General features: G+C 40.9%; 1 protein-coding gene across 1 annotated transcript in view; it reads right to left on the bottom strand.

Annotated features, from left to right (window-relative positions):
* The window catches only part of IARS2 (isoleucyl-tRNA synthetase 2, mitochondrial), a 57,800-nt gene extending 41,370 nt beyond the window's left edge, over nt 1-16,430 (bottom strand). The window contains exons 1-7 of the mRNA XM_032872953.1: nt 16,164-16,430; nt 14,290-14,412; nt 2,189-2,348; nt 990-1,138; nt 854-903; nt 663-772; nt 491-581 (exon numbers count right to left, since the gene is read on the bottom strand). Coding sequence (XP_032728844.1) covers nt 491-581; nt 663-772; nt 854-903; nt 990-1,138; nt 2,189-2,348; nt 14,290-14,412; nt 16,164-16,430 — 950 coding nt within the window. The remainder of the gene's footprint in view (nt 1-490; nt 582-662; nt 773-853; nt 904-989; nt 1,139-2,188; nt 2,349-14,289; nt 14,413-16,163) is intronic.
* Nucleotides 16,431-17,645: the final 1,215 nt, after the last annotated feature.

Raw genomic sequence — 17,645 nt, 5'->3', positions numbered from 1 at the left:
GGAAACCAACGTGGGGCTCGATCGTAGGACTCTGGGATCGTGACCTGAACTGAAGGCAGACACTTAACTGACTAAGCCAACCAGTCGCCCCATATTTGTTTCGCTTTTCAAAAAAGCTGGAAATGATGTCTTCAATGGAATCATTTCTTTTTTTTAAGATTTTACTTATTCATTTGACAGAGAGAGAGAGATCACAAGTAGGCAGAGAGGCAGGTAGAGAGAGAGAGGGAAGCAGGCTCCCTGCTGAGCAGAGAGCCCGATGCGGGCTCAATCCCAGGACCCTGGGATCGTGACCTGGGCCAAAGGCAGAGCCACCCAGGCGCCCCTTCAATGGAATCATTTAAAGCTTAATAAAATCTATGAACATCACAACTAAATTATAACTCACTAAATTTTAAGAGAACGATCAAATGAAATAAATCCAAAATAATGCTAATGATGGAATAGATCTTATTTGTGGATAAAACAAAAAATACAGTGATATACTTACTTTGCGTCTGGCATATAACAAACAGCTTGATTGGCTGGAATTGTCCAAGGCTGGGTGGTCCAGATTAAAAAACTAATAGGAGATGAACCATCTGTGAAAATAAAATTGCAAATATGCTAGCAAATGTTACAATTCTGTAACTTTAGCAAACACAAGCAACGATAAATCTTACCTATGAGAGACACCAACTGGGGAGAAGGTTTCAGGAGAGGGAATTTTACATATATTGCACGACTGACATGCTCAGGATTATACTCAAGTTCTGCTTCAGCTAACGCAGTCCTAAGGTTTAAGAATATTAGACATAAATATTTGAGGGACTCACAAAAGTCTCCACTTTAATTACTAAAAACACATACATACCTTGATGAGGGAGACCAAAACACAGGTTTGTAAGATCGATAAATCAAGCCCTATAAAAGACAAATATATTATATGAAAGCTGGAATTTTATAACACATAATTTAACATACTCAAAGGAAAACGAATACTTCATTACCTTCTCATACATTTGGTAGAAAACTCTCAACTGTTTGGCCTCATATTTTCTATCAAATGTATAGTAGCAATTATTCCAATCTGCCATTATTCCCCAACGAATAAATGCTGATCTCTGTTTCTCAATTGCTGCTTCAGCAAATGATCTAGCTAAAAAAAAAATTAAGAGAGAAAAGTATTTGAAAACCAATAAATTCAAACTCTTAAACATGGTTTAGTATGTAGGTCTCTAAATGGAGGTATTGTACACAGTGTGCATACCATAAAATGTATTTTTTTAAAGATTTTATTTATTTATTTGACAGACAGAGATCACAAGTAGGCAGAGAGGCCCTCAGAGAGAGAAGGGGAAGCAGGCTCCCTGCCAAGCAGAGAGCCCAATGCGGGGCTCAATCCCAGGACCCTGGGATCATGACCTGAGCCAAAGGCAGAGGCTTTAACCCACTGAGCCACCCAGGCGGCCCCATAAAATGTATTTAATAGGAAAATTATTTTGAAAGTTAAAGGTGTTCAGAAGATAACTAGAATTCTAAAATTAATTAGAATTTTAAAAATACTTTCCAGACTTTATATAACGACATTTAGAAAAAAATAAACTGGAAAAATTATTCTCATATTTCTTAATTTAAGATAAGAGAATGATTCTTTTTTCATTACACACAGAAAAAGTAATCAGTACATCTAGCTTAAGCCAATACTAAGACATTCTACAGTGAAGTAAAAAATCTTCACAATAACATCTAAGTATATAATAGTTTTAGAACACAAAATTCCTCCCTGACCCAATGTACTGAAGGATCAAATAAGATTAATTTTAAAAATATATATATGTATTTTAGAATTGACTTTTCGTCTAGCACTCAAAATAGGACAATGAGTTCCAGCCAGGAAAGTAAATGAAAACACTGAGCACAATAATAATTTCACAAATATGAAGATCAAGGAACTGAAAAATGGACTTGGAAATATTCCCAAATCTTTCCTTCAGTCTCTGAACATAAGTTCTCACAAAAAAAGCCAATTAAACAGAATCTGAATTTGCTATGATAAAACCTGGTTTCTAATAAATCCCATTATAGCCAAAAAAACAAAAACAAAAAAACAACAGAAACTCTCTTTGATTTAGCCGTGGCTTTTCCGAGGAACCAGCATTTAAGAATAATCATTTCAAAACAGAAAGAGAGATTATTTACTATTTACCTTTCTCTCTAATTTCCACAGCTGAAAGATTCTGAGCTTTTCCACCAAGTTCTGATAATACTTTTATTTCAATGGGTAACCCATGACAATCCCAGCCTGGAACATAATGTATTTTGGAACCTCTCATCATATGGTATCGATTGGCTATATCCTTCAAAATCTGCAAAGATAAGATGATAATCATCATTCATACATAAAGCATGTGACCTAGTTATATTCCTTTTTAAAAAATGTTTTATTTAAATTCAATTTAGTTAACATATAGTGTGTTATTAGTTTCAGGGTAGAATTTAGTGATTCATCAGTTGCATATAACACCAGTGCTCATTACATCATGTGCCCTCCTTAATGCCCATCACCCAGTTACCCCCATCCCCCACCCACCTCCCCTCCAGCAACCCTCAGCTTGTTTCTTATAATTAAGAGTCTCTTATGGTTTGCCTTATATCATAGTAAAACACTGAGAAAGCCCAATTTTAAAAGGATTTCTATAAACAAAACAACCTATTAACTCAAGTTCTACATAAATACAAAAGTAACACGTATTTGAAGTTTTAAAATGCCATTAACTCCAGAAAACAAATCAAATAAAATATTTCAAAGTGAAAAACATTATGCCCAGAATTAAGAATTTGTTTGTGGGGGCGCCTGGGTGGCTCAGTGGGTTAAAGCCTCTGCCTTCGGCTCAGGTCATAATCTCAGGGTCCTGGGATCGAGTCCCGCATCGGGCTCTCTGCTCAGCAGGGAGCCTGCTTCCTCCTCTCTCTCTCTCTCTCTCTCTCCCCCCATCTCTCTGCCTGCCTCTCTGCCTACTTATAAAATAAATAAAATATATATTTAAAAAAAAGGAATTTGTTTGTGAAGTTGGAATATGCAAAAAAGCAGCCTATACTGCCTTTCTAAGAAACAGTTTTGACCTCCTAAAAACCAGAGTAAAAATGTCAGTTATAAATTTGCTTTACTTATTAAAAACATTATTAACATGAATAACCTGAGTTATATACAGTTAAGAAATAGTATAAAATCAATGCAGAATTTATAATGTCCTTAAAGTATAGAGTATCACAGTTAACTCTATCATTGACAAAATTCTTACTAAAACACTAGACCTCTTCACTAGGTATAGTTCTATAACTGATTTCCCTTCTTAGTTTAGAGACTTGATTTATTTAATCAGGTCCCACTAAGGACATCCAGCGTGGGCTACCAATGTAAGTTAAGCCTACCTGCTCTAATCCAGTCAGGCACCCCTTCAAGCAAAAGCTGAATGAAGAGACTAGACTTTTCACCTTTGCAAATTTGTCACAGGGCCCCCTCAGCCCTCCTCCCTGGCCAGGATGGTGTAAAAAAAAAAAAAAAATCAAGTAGCAAGTGGGGACTACATCCCTGTGGGTGGCAATGAGACCCCATCACGTAGGCAGCCTGGACTTCCATCTCCCCCAGCAGCAATGAGGCACCCCTGCCTGTTTCCCCTCGGGTGCTCCGAGGAGGCTTACTGTACAGTTGGGATGTTCACCACTGCCCAGTGGTAACAAGGCCACCTCCTCCTCCCCTGGTATCACAAGAGGCCACGCAGAGCAATAACATGACACACTAGCACTTTCTAGCTGGGGAGTAACAGTGGAGGTTTAGGGGGAAGGAGAGCTCTCCCGCTGAGCAGTAAGAAGGAGCCTCCCCTACCCTGCCTGAGGGTTAGAAGAGGTTGAGTGGGAAATGTGGACTTCTGCCCCCAGACAGTGACCCCCTTCTTCTGCTGGAGAGGTGTCAGTGAGTAAAAGCTGCTAAAACAGAATGCTTAAAGAAGATGCAGACTCCCAAACAATACAAAAATGTTAAGGTTTCAATAAAAATTCACTCATCATACCCACACTAAAGATTTGAATCTGAATGAAAAAAAGAAAGTCCATAGATAGCAACACTGAGATGACAGAGATGTTAGAATAACCTGAAAAAGATTTTAAAGCAACTATGATAAAAGTGGTTAAGCAAGCACTGTGAACACACTTGAAAAATATGAAAAAATAAAGTCTCAAAGAATTTGTAGGAAGAGAAAAAGTAGATGGTATATTTTAAATAGAGGTATAACTGAAATATCAAATGTAAATTTTAAAAGTGAAAATAACTAAAAGTGAAGCAGTAACTGAGACAGAAATTCAGTGGATGGGCTCGCCTACAGAATGGAGGGGACAGACAGAACCACTAAACTTCACGACTTAATGATAAGTACTACATCTAAAAAGCAAAGACGAGAAAAGACCGGAAAAAACTGAAAATCAGGGAGTTGTGGGACTATCACAAAAGATCTAACACTGGTGTCACTGCTACCCTGAAAGGGTAACGAAAAAGTAAGGGCCAAAAACTCTGCAAACTGGTTGGAGACATAAACCTACAAAAAGTCAAGAAGCTGAATGATGTCCAACATGAAATATCTAAAGAAATACACACCAAGAGACATCCTCATTCAACTTCTGAAAATGTAAATGTCTTAAAAGACATCGGAGATTGGGGCAACTGGCTAACTCAGCCAGAAGAGCATGAGATTCTTGATCTTGGGAGCATGAGTTCTGGCCTCATACGTGGTGCAGAGATTACTTAAACAAAACTTAAAAAAAAAAAAAAAAAGTCAGAGGAAAAAAAAATCCTACATGCAGCAAAAATATACTTGAAGGATAAAAGGAAACTCAAGACATTATCAGATGAAAGAAAGCAAAGATGATTTTTGACCAGCAGACCTACCCTAAGTAAAGGCTACAAGAAATTCTCTAAACAGAAAGAAAACAAGAAAGGAATGTGGAAATATCAAGAAGGAAGAAAGAACATGGTAAACAGAGATACGGAGGTAAATACCATAAACTTTCTATTTACTCAAATCTTCAACTTATGTTTCACAGCTGAAAAAATAACTATCAAACACTGTCTTACCAAAACAGAAACGTATGTGAGGAAATATGTAAGAAAAGTCATGAATACAGGAGGGTAAAGGGATGGAAAGGCAAACAAACTTCTAACCAATCCATGGACCAATGAGGGATTCTCAAGAGAAATCTCAAAATATAATGAACTGAATACAAATGTAAACTAAATACAACATATCAAAATTTGTGGAACACAAGCTCCAGAGTGCTAACAAAAATGTATAGCAATAAAATGCGTATGTTAGAAAAGACAAAAAGTCTGCTCAAAAGCATAAAATCTTACCTCAAGAAACTACAAAAAGAACAAGTGAACACAAAGCAAGCAGAAGCAAAGAAATAACAAAAAGCAGAATTTGATAAAGTTAAAAACAGAAAAGAAAAGAGAAAATTCAATGAACACAGAGCCTGACCTTGGGCATGACAGTGCAATGAACTACATGGCCACACTTCCCAGTAAAACTGGGGAAATAATAATTTTAAAACCCAACCTGTAAAACTCCTGGAAATGGCCCTAACAGTGTACAGCAGATGAAGAAACATGTACATGAGAAAAAATCTATAAAAATTTGGTAAGAAAAGTGAGAGTCTGTGGCATGTGAACCAAGATCATTCCCTCTCTCCAGCCTGCCAGCTCAGACAGGCAGATAATCAACTCAGACCAGTGCAGCCAAGAGCATAGGCTCCCTCTCGCTCTAGCTCCCAGCTCAGGGGCTGTCTTCCCCAGCAAGCATTTATGTCCGTATTTATGACCCTGCCCCAGCCACCTGCTCCCGAAGCCAAGTTCCAGGCAAGTGCAGTCAAGAGGTAAGGGACGCCCTTCCTCCACTTGGCTCCCACTCCTGGAAGAGAAACTCTACCTTGGCTTCAAGTCTGCTGGGAATACTGAGGCTCCGATCTAACTTGTCCAGATTCGTACATGGTGGTTCCACAACAGGAAAGGCAGGTCAAGATCACAGCCTGACTCTCCTACAAGTGTTCAACACCGAAAGTAGGGGTATCTCTCACAGAGAAGTATACAGTTGTCCCCACTCTCGGCTGCAGAACCCTGGCTGGGAGATTTTCTCTGAGGGGAGGAAAAGGCTGTAAAACAAAACAAGTACCTCCTAATCCCTTCCCAGCAACAGAGCATAGAGAAATTCAGGCCTGAGGGTTCTGTATAAAACAGCAGAGGCTATGGGAAAGGCAGTTGGAAGAAGGTTCATTGATCCGAGATGACACAGGCTAAAACGGAACTCGGCTAGTTTGCAGGAGAAAACTGGAAGAGACCGCTGGGAGGAGCCCTCCTGGATCAGAATGAGCGTCAAACACTGACACCAGGACCGGATACTCGGGAGGATCCCAAATCTGATGGATTAGACTACAGGACAGTTTATGCCCCAGAGTGTTGTGGAAAACAATAGAGAAAACAGCTGGTAATTTTCAGACAAAACTCATCTGTTTTCCTCTGAAAATTTCCAACTGTTTTCTCTATTGCTTTTAATAAAAAGCCAGGAGGGAGAAGGGGATCCAAGAGGTAATTATTCAGATTTATTAGAATATATTATCTAAAATGCCCAGTTTTCAACAACAACGACAAAAAACCTCTAAGACACGTAAGAAAATATTTCTTATCACCAGCATCCACTGCTGTACACATGCACGAGGCTCACCTCTGCAGCTACACAACCACATGCCAACGACCAAGGCTCCCACGCTTGCTGTCCCCACAGGCCCAGATCCAACCCTGACTCCCACCCCTCACCTGCATGGCTGTCAGCACCTGCAGCTAGCTACCCCAGGAGTCCCATAAATGCATGCTGACAGCCAAGGCCACCAAAATTGCTTACAGGTCTGGATCTGCCCGATTCCTTTCACTGACCTGTGCGTTGTCAGCCCCAACTCCCGTGACCAACCTCTATCACCATGCATAGGCGTGTGGCTCACCACAGCAGTTACAGTTCTAGACACCAACAGCCAGGGCCCCTGAACTGACTATTTGCCTAAAGGTGGTCCTGGACACTGCTCCTGGCTCTGACCATCACCACTGCCTATGTCTGCAGCTGGCCCCTACCACCACATCAGGACCTGCAGCCAGCCCCCGAAACCAAGTATGGGCATATCATTGGCTTAGGCCACTGCTACCACCTGCCCTGATCTCTGGCCAATGGACCTGAAGCACGGCTGAGTTCCCCAACAGCCCATATTCCCACGGCAAACCCTCCACAGATTTCACCGATGATCATACTGCTGTTGATGTGGATCCTAACTCTCTAAGTAGACAAGATACTACACTGGCCCCATCCCTAACCCAGAATGGGCACACACCTTCACACACTGCACCCTGTACCACAGCACACTCCAGCATGTTCCCATGTCAAATATCTTTCCATAAACTTTGGAAGAGGTGATTGCTTCTTCAAATGCATAGTCATCTACATAAGGCTACACGAAACACAAAGAATCAAGGAAACATGACACTGTCAGAGGAACTAAGGTAAACTTCTAGCGAAACGCACATAAACGTACACAAAAAGGAAGATCCACAAAGTGCCTGACAAACAATTCAAAATAACCGTCCTAAAGATGCTCCAAGAGCAACAAGAGATCAGACACACACAATTTAACAAAATCAGAAAAATAACACAAGAGCAAAATGAAAAGTTCAATCCAGAGACAGAAAAGAATAAAGAGCCAACAATATGTTTTGGAGCTGGAGAATACAGTGACTAAGCCGATGAATTCAAAAGAGAGTTTTAGCAGCCCACATGACCCTTCAGAAGGAAGAATCAGCGAAATCAAAGACAGATCGTTTGAAATTATCCAGTCAAAGGTATAAAAGATACAAGAATGAAAAGGAATAAAAAAAGCAGTCAGAACTAATTTGAAACCATTAAAAAAAAATCTATGCTTTATGAGAATCCCAAGATGAAAAGAAAGGGAAACAGAATCAGAAAGTTTATTTACAGAAACTGTAGGGGCTGTGCCTTGGTGCCTCAATCAGCTGAGCGGCTGCCTTCGGCTCAGGTTATGATCCCAGAGTTCTGGGATCAAGCCCCACGTTAGCAGTGAGCCTGCTTCTGCCTCTGCCTCTGCTCCCCTGGCTCCTGTTCTCTCTCTCCGTACCTCAAATAAATAAATAAAATCTTTAAAAAAAAAGAAAAGAAAAGAAAAAAGAAACTACAGTTGAGAAGGTCCTAAAACTGGGGAGCTATTTGCATATGCAAGTTTACTAAGCTCATACATTCCCAAACAAATGGCAACCCAGAGATCTTCTTAAAGACACGCTATAATAAAAATGTCAAAAATCAAAGACAAAAAACCTTGAAACTGCAAGAGAAAAAAGCTTGTCAATTACAAGACTCCTCCTCCCCCGTGGGGCTATCAAATTTCTCTGCAGAATCCTTGTAGGCCAGAGTAGAATAACACATTCAAAATGAGGCAAATAAACTTCCAACCAAGAATACTTCACCTGGCAAAGCTCTCCTTGAGAAATGAAAGAGAGATAAAGACTTTCATAAACAGACAAACGCTGAGGGAGTTCATCATCACTAAACCTACCAAACAAGAAATTCCGAAAGGAGCTCTTCAAGCTGAAATGAATGGATGCGATTTACCACCAGGAAAATACACACAAAAAAAAATTAAGGTAAGTATATAGTCAAATTGAAAACATCCCAATAGTATAATATGTTGGTGCATTTATGCCATACTCTAATATAAAGACCAAAGCACAGGGGTATGTGGGTGGCTCAGTCAGTTAAGCGTCCAGCTCTTGATTTCCACCTGGGTCATGATCTCAGGGTCATGGGATCAAGTCGTGCATCAGGCTCAGCTCTGTGTGCAGCTTGCCTAGGATTCTCTCTCTTCCTCTCCTTCTGCCCCTCCCCACACCTCCCTACATCCCTCCTCCAAAACACGTTCTTTCTCCCTCTAAAAAAAAAAAAAAAGCCCAAAGGACTTTGGTATTAAAAGAGTATTAAAGATATTATTAGGGGCACCTGGGTGGCTCAGTGGGTTAAGCCGCTGCCTTCGGCTCAGGTCATGATCCCGGGGTCCTGGGATCGAGCCCCACATTGGGCTCTCTGCTCAGCAGGGAGCCTGCTTTCCTTCCTCTCTCTCTGCCTGCCTCTCTGCCTACTTGTGATCTCTGTCTGTCAAATAAATAAATAAAATCTTAAAAAAATTAAAAAAAAGATATTATTAAAAGAGTATTAAAGATAGTATTAAAGATAACTATAGCTACAATAACTTGTTAGTATATCACAATGTACAAAGATATAAATTGTGACATCAAAACATACAAACATAAAACAAAATGTGTTAGAAGTAGTGGGTGGCTCAGTGGGTTAAAGCCTCTGCCTTCGGCTCAGGTCATGATCCCAGGGTTCTGGGATCGAGCCCCACGTCGGGCTCTCTGCTCAGCAGGGAGCTGCTTCCCCCGCTCTCTCTGCCTGCCTCTCTGCCTACTTGTGATCTCTGTCTGTCAAATAAATAAATAAAATCTTAAAAAAAAAAAAAAGAAGTAGTAAAAGGGTAGAATTTTGTATGTGAGTGAAGTTAAGCTGTTGTTAGCTTAGAAGACTGTTATATTTTATGTAAGCCTCATGGTAATTAATGAGGGAAGCAAAGGCAAGAGAAATGACGCTTGAATTAAATCTCCTGGGACATGTGGGTGGCTCAGTCCTTAAACATCTGACTTTGGCTCAGGTTATGATCTCAGGATCCTGGGATCAAGACTTTCAACTGGCTCCGCGCTCAGTGGGGAATCTCTCTCTCCCTTTCCCTCTGCCCCTCCCTTGAGTCCCCTGACTCATGTTTTTCTCTTATAAATAAAAACTTTACATCAATCAACCAATCTCCTTACAGCTTGCAGCCCACTGATACGTGAAACATCCTTCCTCAGGAAACTCATGGCTGCCTTAGTGCCTTAACGTTTATGTTGTATTAAAGACTAAAAGTAACCTTAAGAGCAGCTAGCCCCTCAAGGTCTGAAAGCCCTTCCAATCTTCCAAGCAAGCCCTTCCTTGCTTCCAAATTCCTTACAGACTTACACTTATCCCTAACCCCTACTAATTAAAAAGTATATAATCAGTTACTCCTCACAACCCCAAGGAAGCTCTTTCTGCCCATTAGTTCTGTCCCCCTGCTATAATAAAGTCACCTTTTTGAACCAAAAATGTCTCAAGAATTCTTTCTTAGCCATTCTCTTATGAACCGCAAAAAAAAAGAGACTCATATAAGATTTAAGGACACAGGGAGGGATCAGGTGAAAGGGTGGAAAAAGAGATCCACACAGATGGAAACCCAAAGAGAAAGACATAGCTATAGTTATCTTAGACCAAACAGATTTTGAGTCAAAAATTCTAACAGGAGACATGGTCATCATAATGATAAAGGGGTCAATTCCTCAGGAGGAGAATATAAGAGGATGTAACAGTCTTAGAAATATATGCATCCACCATCAAGAGCACCTGAATATATTAAATAACTACTAATAGATCTGAGGAGAAAAACAGACAAGAAGACAGATAAGTAATAGGGGAGGACTTCAATAGACCATTTTCAACAATGAAAGGTCAGTCATACAGATAGAAAATCAGTAAGGACACGTTGGACTCGAACTATACTTTAGACCAAATGGACCTAACAGGCATATATGGAACACTTCATTCTACAGCAGCAGAACACACATGCTTCTCAAGCGCACATGGACCACCAGCCAGGATGCGGCATATAGTAGGCTACAAAACAAGCCTTAACAATGTGGAAAGATTAGGAACACAAAAAGTATCTTTTCATACCACGAGGTAAAAAAACTAGAAAACAATAGGAAGAAAACTGGAAAATTCACAAATATGTGGAAAATAACATATTTCTGAAAAAAACAATGGGTCAAATAAGAGATAAAAAAAAAAATTGAAACAAACAAATATGGAAACACAATATACCAAACCTTAGGGGATGGAACAAAAGCAGTTCTGGGAGGGAAGTTTATAGCAATAAGCACCTGCATTAAAAAGCAAGAAAGATCCCAGACTAACTAACATTACACCTCAGGAACTAGAAAAGAACAAACTAAAACCAAAGTTAGCAGAGAGAAGTAAGTAACAAACAGAACAGAAATAAATGAAATAGAGAATAGGAAAACAACAAAACTAAGTGTGGATTTTTTGAAAAGATAAAATTGACAAACTTTTAGCTAGACTTACAAGAAGAGAAAGAACTCAAATAAATAAAATTAGAAACCAAAGAGGAGATATTACAACCCATATATGAAAAATACAAAGAACCATTAAGAGACTACTATGAAAAATTATGTGCCAAGAGATGGGATAACCCGTGTAGGCTGGCCTCCCAGGACTGAATCATGAAAAAAATAGAAAATCTGAATAGATCAGTAACAAGTTAAGGAGATGGAATCCCAACAAAGAAAAGTCCAAGACCATATGGCTTCACTCATTCTACCAAACATTTATAAAAGAATGAATGACAACCCTTTTCAAACTCATCCAAAAAACTGAGGAGGTGAGAATACTCCCAAACTCATTCTATCAGGCCAGCATCATCTTGGTACCAAGGTCAGATGAGGACATGACAAGGAAACTATAGTCCAAAATCCCTAATGAATAAAGATGCAAAAGTTCTGAACAAAATGCTATCAAACCAAATTCAACAGTACCTTAAAAGGAAGCCACATCATAAGCAAATGGGATTTATCCCTGGTATTCAAGAACGGATCAACATACACAAAAAAACTGAAACACTAAGCTAATGGAAGGTAAGACAGAAATCATATCATCATCTCAATAGAAGCAGAAAAAGCATCTGACAAAATGCAACATCCTTCCATGATAAAAGCGCTCAAAAAAGTGGGTATAAAACGAATGTACCTCAACATAGTAAAGACTATGTATGATAAGCCCACAGATACCATCATACTCAATAGTGAAAAGTTGCAAGCTTTTCCTCTAAGATCATGAATAATACAAGGGTGACCACTCTCACCACTCCTATTCAACATAGTACTGGAGGTCCTGCGAGAGCAAATAGGCAAGAAAAAGAAATAAAAGGCATCCAAGTTAAAAGAAGCAGTAAAATTATGTTTACAGATGTTAACTGTGGTATTCACTTAGCGATACATACATATATCAAATCATCATGTTATACACCTTAAACTAATACAATGTTATACATCACTAATGTCCCAACAAAATGGGAGGGGGCTAAAATTAGTTCTCTCAAAAAATTGCATACTGGTGCTCTTTATTATCTACCCCACATAACTGATGGTACCTGCTAGTACTCTCAAAACTCAGCTTAAAGATCACTTCCTCGGGGAAACCTTCTTTGATACTGAAGTCAAAAAGTTATTCTAAAATTTACCTAGAAAAGCAAAGAAACCGACATTGCTAAAGCAATTTTGAAAATAAAATGGGAAGAATGAGACTACCCAACTTCAAGACTTATTCTGTAGCTACAGTCACCAAAACTGTGGTATTAGCAGGACAGAAACATAGATCAATGCAACAGAACAGAGAATCCAGAAGCAGAGCCACACATATTTGCCCAAATGATTTTTGACAGTAGTACAAAAGCAACTCATTAGGGAAAGCCTTTTCAACAAATGGTGGCAGACATCCACAGGGAAAAAAATAACCCTCAGTGTAAGTCTCCTATCTTACGTAAAAGTTAACTCAAAATGTATCATGGATTTAAATATGAAATTTAAGTTTTAGAAAAAAATATAGGAGAAAATCTTTAGGTTTGAAGGCTTGGCAGAGTTCTTAGATATGACACTACAAGCATGATTCATAAAAAGAAACCCTGATAAACGGAACTTCACCAAAATTAAGAACTTTTAGGGGTCCCTGGGTGGCTCAGTCATTGGGCATCTGCCTTTGGCTCAGGTCATGGTCCCAGGGTCCTGGGATCCAGCACCACATTGGGCTCCCTGCTCCATGGAAACCTGCTTCTCCCTCCCACTCCCCCTGCTTGTGTTCCTTTTTTTGCTGTCTCTCTCTCTATCCAAATACATAAATAAATAAAATCTTTTTTTTTTAAAAGATTTAAAAAATTAAGAACTTTTAGAGGCACATGGCTGGCTCAGTCAGAAAAGCATGTGACTTGATTTTGGGGTCATGAGCTTGAGCCCCACACTGGGGGCAGAGATTATTTAAAAAAAAAAAGTTAAGAACTTTTACTCTTCAACAAACCCTGTTAAGAAGATGAATGAAAGACTACAGACTGGAAGAAATAGTTGCAAATCACATATCTAACAAAGGTTTCATACCTAGGCTACATACATAAAGAACCCTCAAAACACAACAGTAAAAAAAACCCAAATAATCCAAGTAGAAAATGGACAAGGTCAAGAAGCCAGCAGATTCAGTCCAGTGAGGGCTGCTTTCTAGGTTCACATACCACCACAGCTTCTCGCTATAACCTCATAGGGCATAAGGGAGACGAGGAAGCTCTCTGGGTCTCTTTGTAATGGCACTAATCTCACCAATAAGGCCTGGGCCCTCATGACTTAATCACCTCCCAAAGGCCCCCAACTCCAAGTACCATCACATTAGAGATTATTAGGCTTAAACATATAAATAAACATATAAATTTAAGAGTAGGTAAGAATAAATACTCTGTCTACAGCAACTACCTAACATTATAAATAAATAAATAAATAAATAAATATATAAATATATATATATTTTACTTGTCTTATCATATCTTTCCTGATAAGAGCATAAGCTCCATAAAGACAAGACTCATCTATCTCTGTTTTGTTCCCTGCAATTCCCAGAGTCTAGAAAAATACCTGGCACATAGTAGGTGCTCACTAATTATTTACTAAAATATTTACTAGAGTAAAATAACAATAAGCTCAAAGCAAATACCAGAGATGTTATTTTTCACACAGCACTAAAACTGTTCATTGGTGCTCTCTATTATGACATTCTAGTTTTACAGCACCCGGGTGGCTCAGTTGGTTGAGTGTCTGACTCCATCTCAGCTCAGGTCTTGAACTCAGGGTTGTGAGTTCAAGCCCCCTGTTAGGCTTCAAGCTGGTAAAGAGCCTACTTAAATACATAAAGTTTTAACCATCAATGCAAATTTACATAATTGTCATAAAATTAGAATACACTCTTTTGCAAAGTGTACTTAAATAAAGGTTCTTCCCTCAAGTCTTATAAATTAAATTACAATTACCTTATTTAAAGCATGTCCAACATGTGGGTCACCATTTGCATAAGGAGGTCCATCATGAAGACAAAATTCTGTTTTGGCTTTTCTTTCTCTTTGCCATGAATAAAGTTCTGAAAATCCACATTTCTGTTTAAAAAGAACCAAACATCAACCAAATTCATACTCCCTGAATCTTACCATAAGTAACAGTCAGCATTTGCTGATTTCTTATCCCATACCATTGTATTCAACTCTAAAACCCAATGGTGAGGTACTAAATGCACATCAGAGGCCTCATTTTCTAAAACTTTTTAATAGTTTCTCCATAGGCTTCAGATGGAAACCCAAGTTCTTTATAAGGTAAACAGGGCCCAACAAAGGTTAGTACCACCAATTTCTGGCCAGTCTCTGAGCACACCCCATCCTCCACGCCTCAGTCCAGCCAGGCTGAAGGGACTGCAGACCACACTCCAGCCCCCCAGACCCTCCCCAGACCCCCTTCCCCCACACACAGACACTCTATTCTTGCTCTCTTTTGGCCTCAACACTTGCTACCTTCCAAATCCCAACAATACTCACTGAAGCCCTACTGCCCTTCTCACACCTACTGTGCCCCCCTGGCCCAGTCACTTTGCCCTTATGGGCTTGTTCCCTTATTTGAAAAAAATGGTAGTAATAGACAATTCACAGAGCTGGTGTGAAAATTACACCAGAAAACATTGAAATTGTTACAGTTCCTAGCATATCCATGCTACTGAACAAAACACTTTTAAAAAAGTAGATGGTGGGGCGCCTGGGTGGCTCAGTGGGTTAAAGCCTCTGCCTTCGGCTCAGGTCATGATCCCAGAGTCCTGGGATCGAGACCCGCAGCGGGCTCTCTGCTCCGCAGGGAGCCTGCTTCCTCCTCTCTCTCTGCCTGTCTCTCTGCCTACTTGTGATCTCTGTCTGTCAAATGAATAAATAAAATCTTTTATAAAAAAAAAAAAAAAAGTAGATGGCCAGGGACGCCTGGGTGGCTCAGTCCGGTAAGCCACTGCCTTCGGCTCAGGTCATGATCCCAGCCTCCTGGGACCGATTCCACATAGGGATCCTTCCTTGCTCGGCAGGGGGCCTGCTTCTCTCCGCCTCCGCCTGCCACTGCCTGCCTGTGCTTGCGCTCGCTCCCGCTCTCTCTCTCTGACAAATGAATGAATAAATAAATAAATAAATAAATAAAATCTTAAAAAAAAAAAAAAAGTAGATGGCCAAAACAGGTTTATATAAAACAGAGTCTAGAACTCTGATAACTGCCCTAAGAAGATTTAGGCTAAGCTAACGTACTTCACCAATGTAGGCTGACTATCGGAGATCCTAAAGACTCGGGAACTACAGAAGCTAACAAGAGAATCTGCCTTAGAAAGTTAGTCTAGGACCGGAGACAGATGCAGATTTTAGGAAGGCGGTGAAGTGCAGCTACTCTACTCTGCAAACAAGCCAGAATTCCAACGAGGCGCCTACTGACACCACAAGAGTAAGCTTCAACTGTCCCACATCATCGAATTTGTATTTATATCTGCCCATGTTAATTTGCTTTTCACACGCCACTGGAAAGGTGTCCAAATTCAACTTTGGGGGGCCTAAAAAAATATGGGACTTGTAGTCAGTGCTGTGCTGCTAGGTGAGCATCCTCTTCAAGACTCGGCTCTGGAACCTCTGAGGGAGTCACCCCGAGGTTTCCGAGCAAGAAACCCTGGGCGGAGCAGAGGATTTCCACTGGCCCCGGCCACGACGCGCCCGCCCAAAGGGGCCCAGGGCCTGCTGCCAGGTCCCACCCGCCAGGGGTGTGGTCGCCCGGAGCGGCGGCCGGCGAGGGCCCGTCTTCCCACCGCCCCCCGGCCAGGTCGGGCCTCCCTGCCCACCTGCTGGATCTCCAGCTCCGTGTCGGGCTGCTGGCGGCCCAGCAGCTTCATGGGGAAGCTGGTCTGCGGCAGCAGCACCGTGTCCCGGTATCTGCCATTATTCGAGCTCTGCAGCTGGTTACTGGCTCCGGTGACTGACCGCACCAAAAGCCTCCCCGTCGTCCCTCGCCACGCCGGGTGACAACGAAGGCGGGGCGGCACCCATAAATTCCGGGCCGCGGCCAGAGCCGCGGCTCCCGGCCCGCGCGGGTGCAGCCCCCAAAGCATGGCGGGCCAACCCCGGCCTCCCCGTGAGCGCCAGTCCTCCGCGGGAGGTTCCCGCCGGGGATAAGGAAAACCGGGACCCCAGAGAACCTCCACGAGTTCTGCCGAGTGCGCACGCGCGCGGCGCACGGAAGAGGCGGGAAGCAGGCCCTTCCCAGAGACCGCAAGAAGGCAGCCATCCCGGGTTTTGGAAGCAACCGGGGCGGGGCCGGGCTGACTCTGAGGCCCAGGGCAAGGTGTGGCGGGCTGGCCGGGGCTCAGATTTCAATCACAGAGCCCTGACTTTGTTTTTTAATGTATTCAGTACATCTAGTATATATAATATATAGCAAATATTTAAGAATTTTTAGTATAACTAAGATATCACTTCAACCTATAATTAATATAAAATTATAAAAAAGATTACATTCTTTGTTTCAGTGTGCATTTTACAAACATAGCATCTCGATTTGGGTTAGTAATTTGCCACTCAACAACCACACGGAATAATGGCTACCTCAAGGGGTAGCATCTCTTTAGCTGAGTGCAAAGTTCAGTTCCAATATTGTAAACCAATCTAATTATGTAATTTTCAGATTCCCTATATCGCACTCCGTTTGTCCACTTATGTCCCACTCCTACAGAATTGTATACAGGTGTAAGACTTGAGATCTGGTTTCTGACTTCTATCTACCCGCCTTATATCCCACTTTTTGGAAGTTTGGGTTAGGCCTCTTTTACATAAAAAGTGAAAATAGCATTAAGCATTTGTCTTGCAACAAGACTACATAGAGGCAGCAGGCACCCCAAGTCACCAGAGCGGCCCCACCAAGCTCCTGTCCTGGGAATTACTCTCAGAATCTCAGCATTAGCTGCTAGCCCTTTGGACTATGTCTGTGAGCATCTGTGCTCTATCTCGATTTATTTTGGGCATTTGTCAGCAAGATGTATCCTAAGGAATCAGGAAAGCTTAAGAAAAGTTATTTTGGGGCATCTGGGAGTGCTAAAAAATTTTCCATTTAAATTAATGATAATTGCTTCTTTGCTTTATTCCATTTAGGCTTATGAAAGTTTTCATAGGAACAATACTTTCAGCGAGCAGGGCGAAATCTGTATTTGGTTAGCCAGGTCATTGCAGTTCACAATTGTTACCTTTTCATTGTAAAGTGTACCTCTCTCCTCCTATTCATAAGACACAAAATCTAGAAGACTTGGCTTGCATAAATTAAAAAATGGACC

This window comes from Lontra canadensis, unplaced genomic scaffold (assembly GCF_010015895.1).
Source record: "Lontra canadensis isolate GAN:19392208 unplaced genomic scaffold, GSC_riverotter_1.0 scaffold46, whole genome shotgun sequence".
Taxonomy (NCBI): domain Eukaryota; kingdom Metazoa; phylum Chordata; class Mammalia; order Carnivora; family Mustelidae; genus Lontra; species Lontra canadensis.
This window is presented reverse-complemented; position numbering and strand designations above follow the sequence as displayed.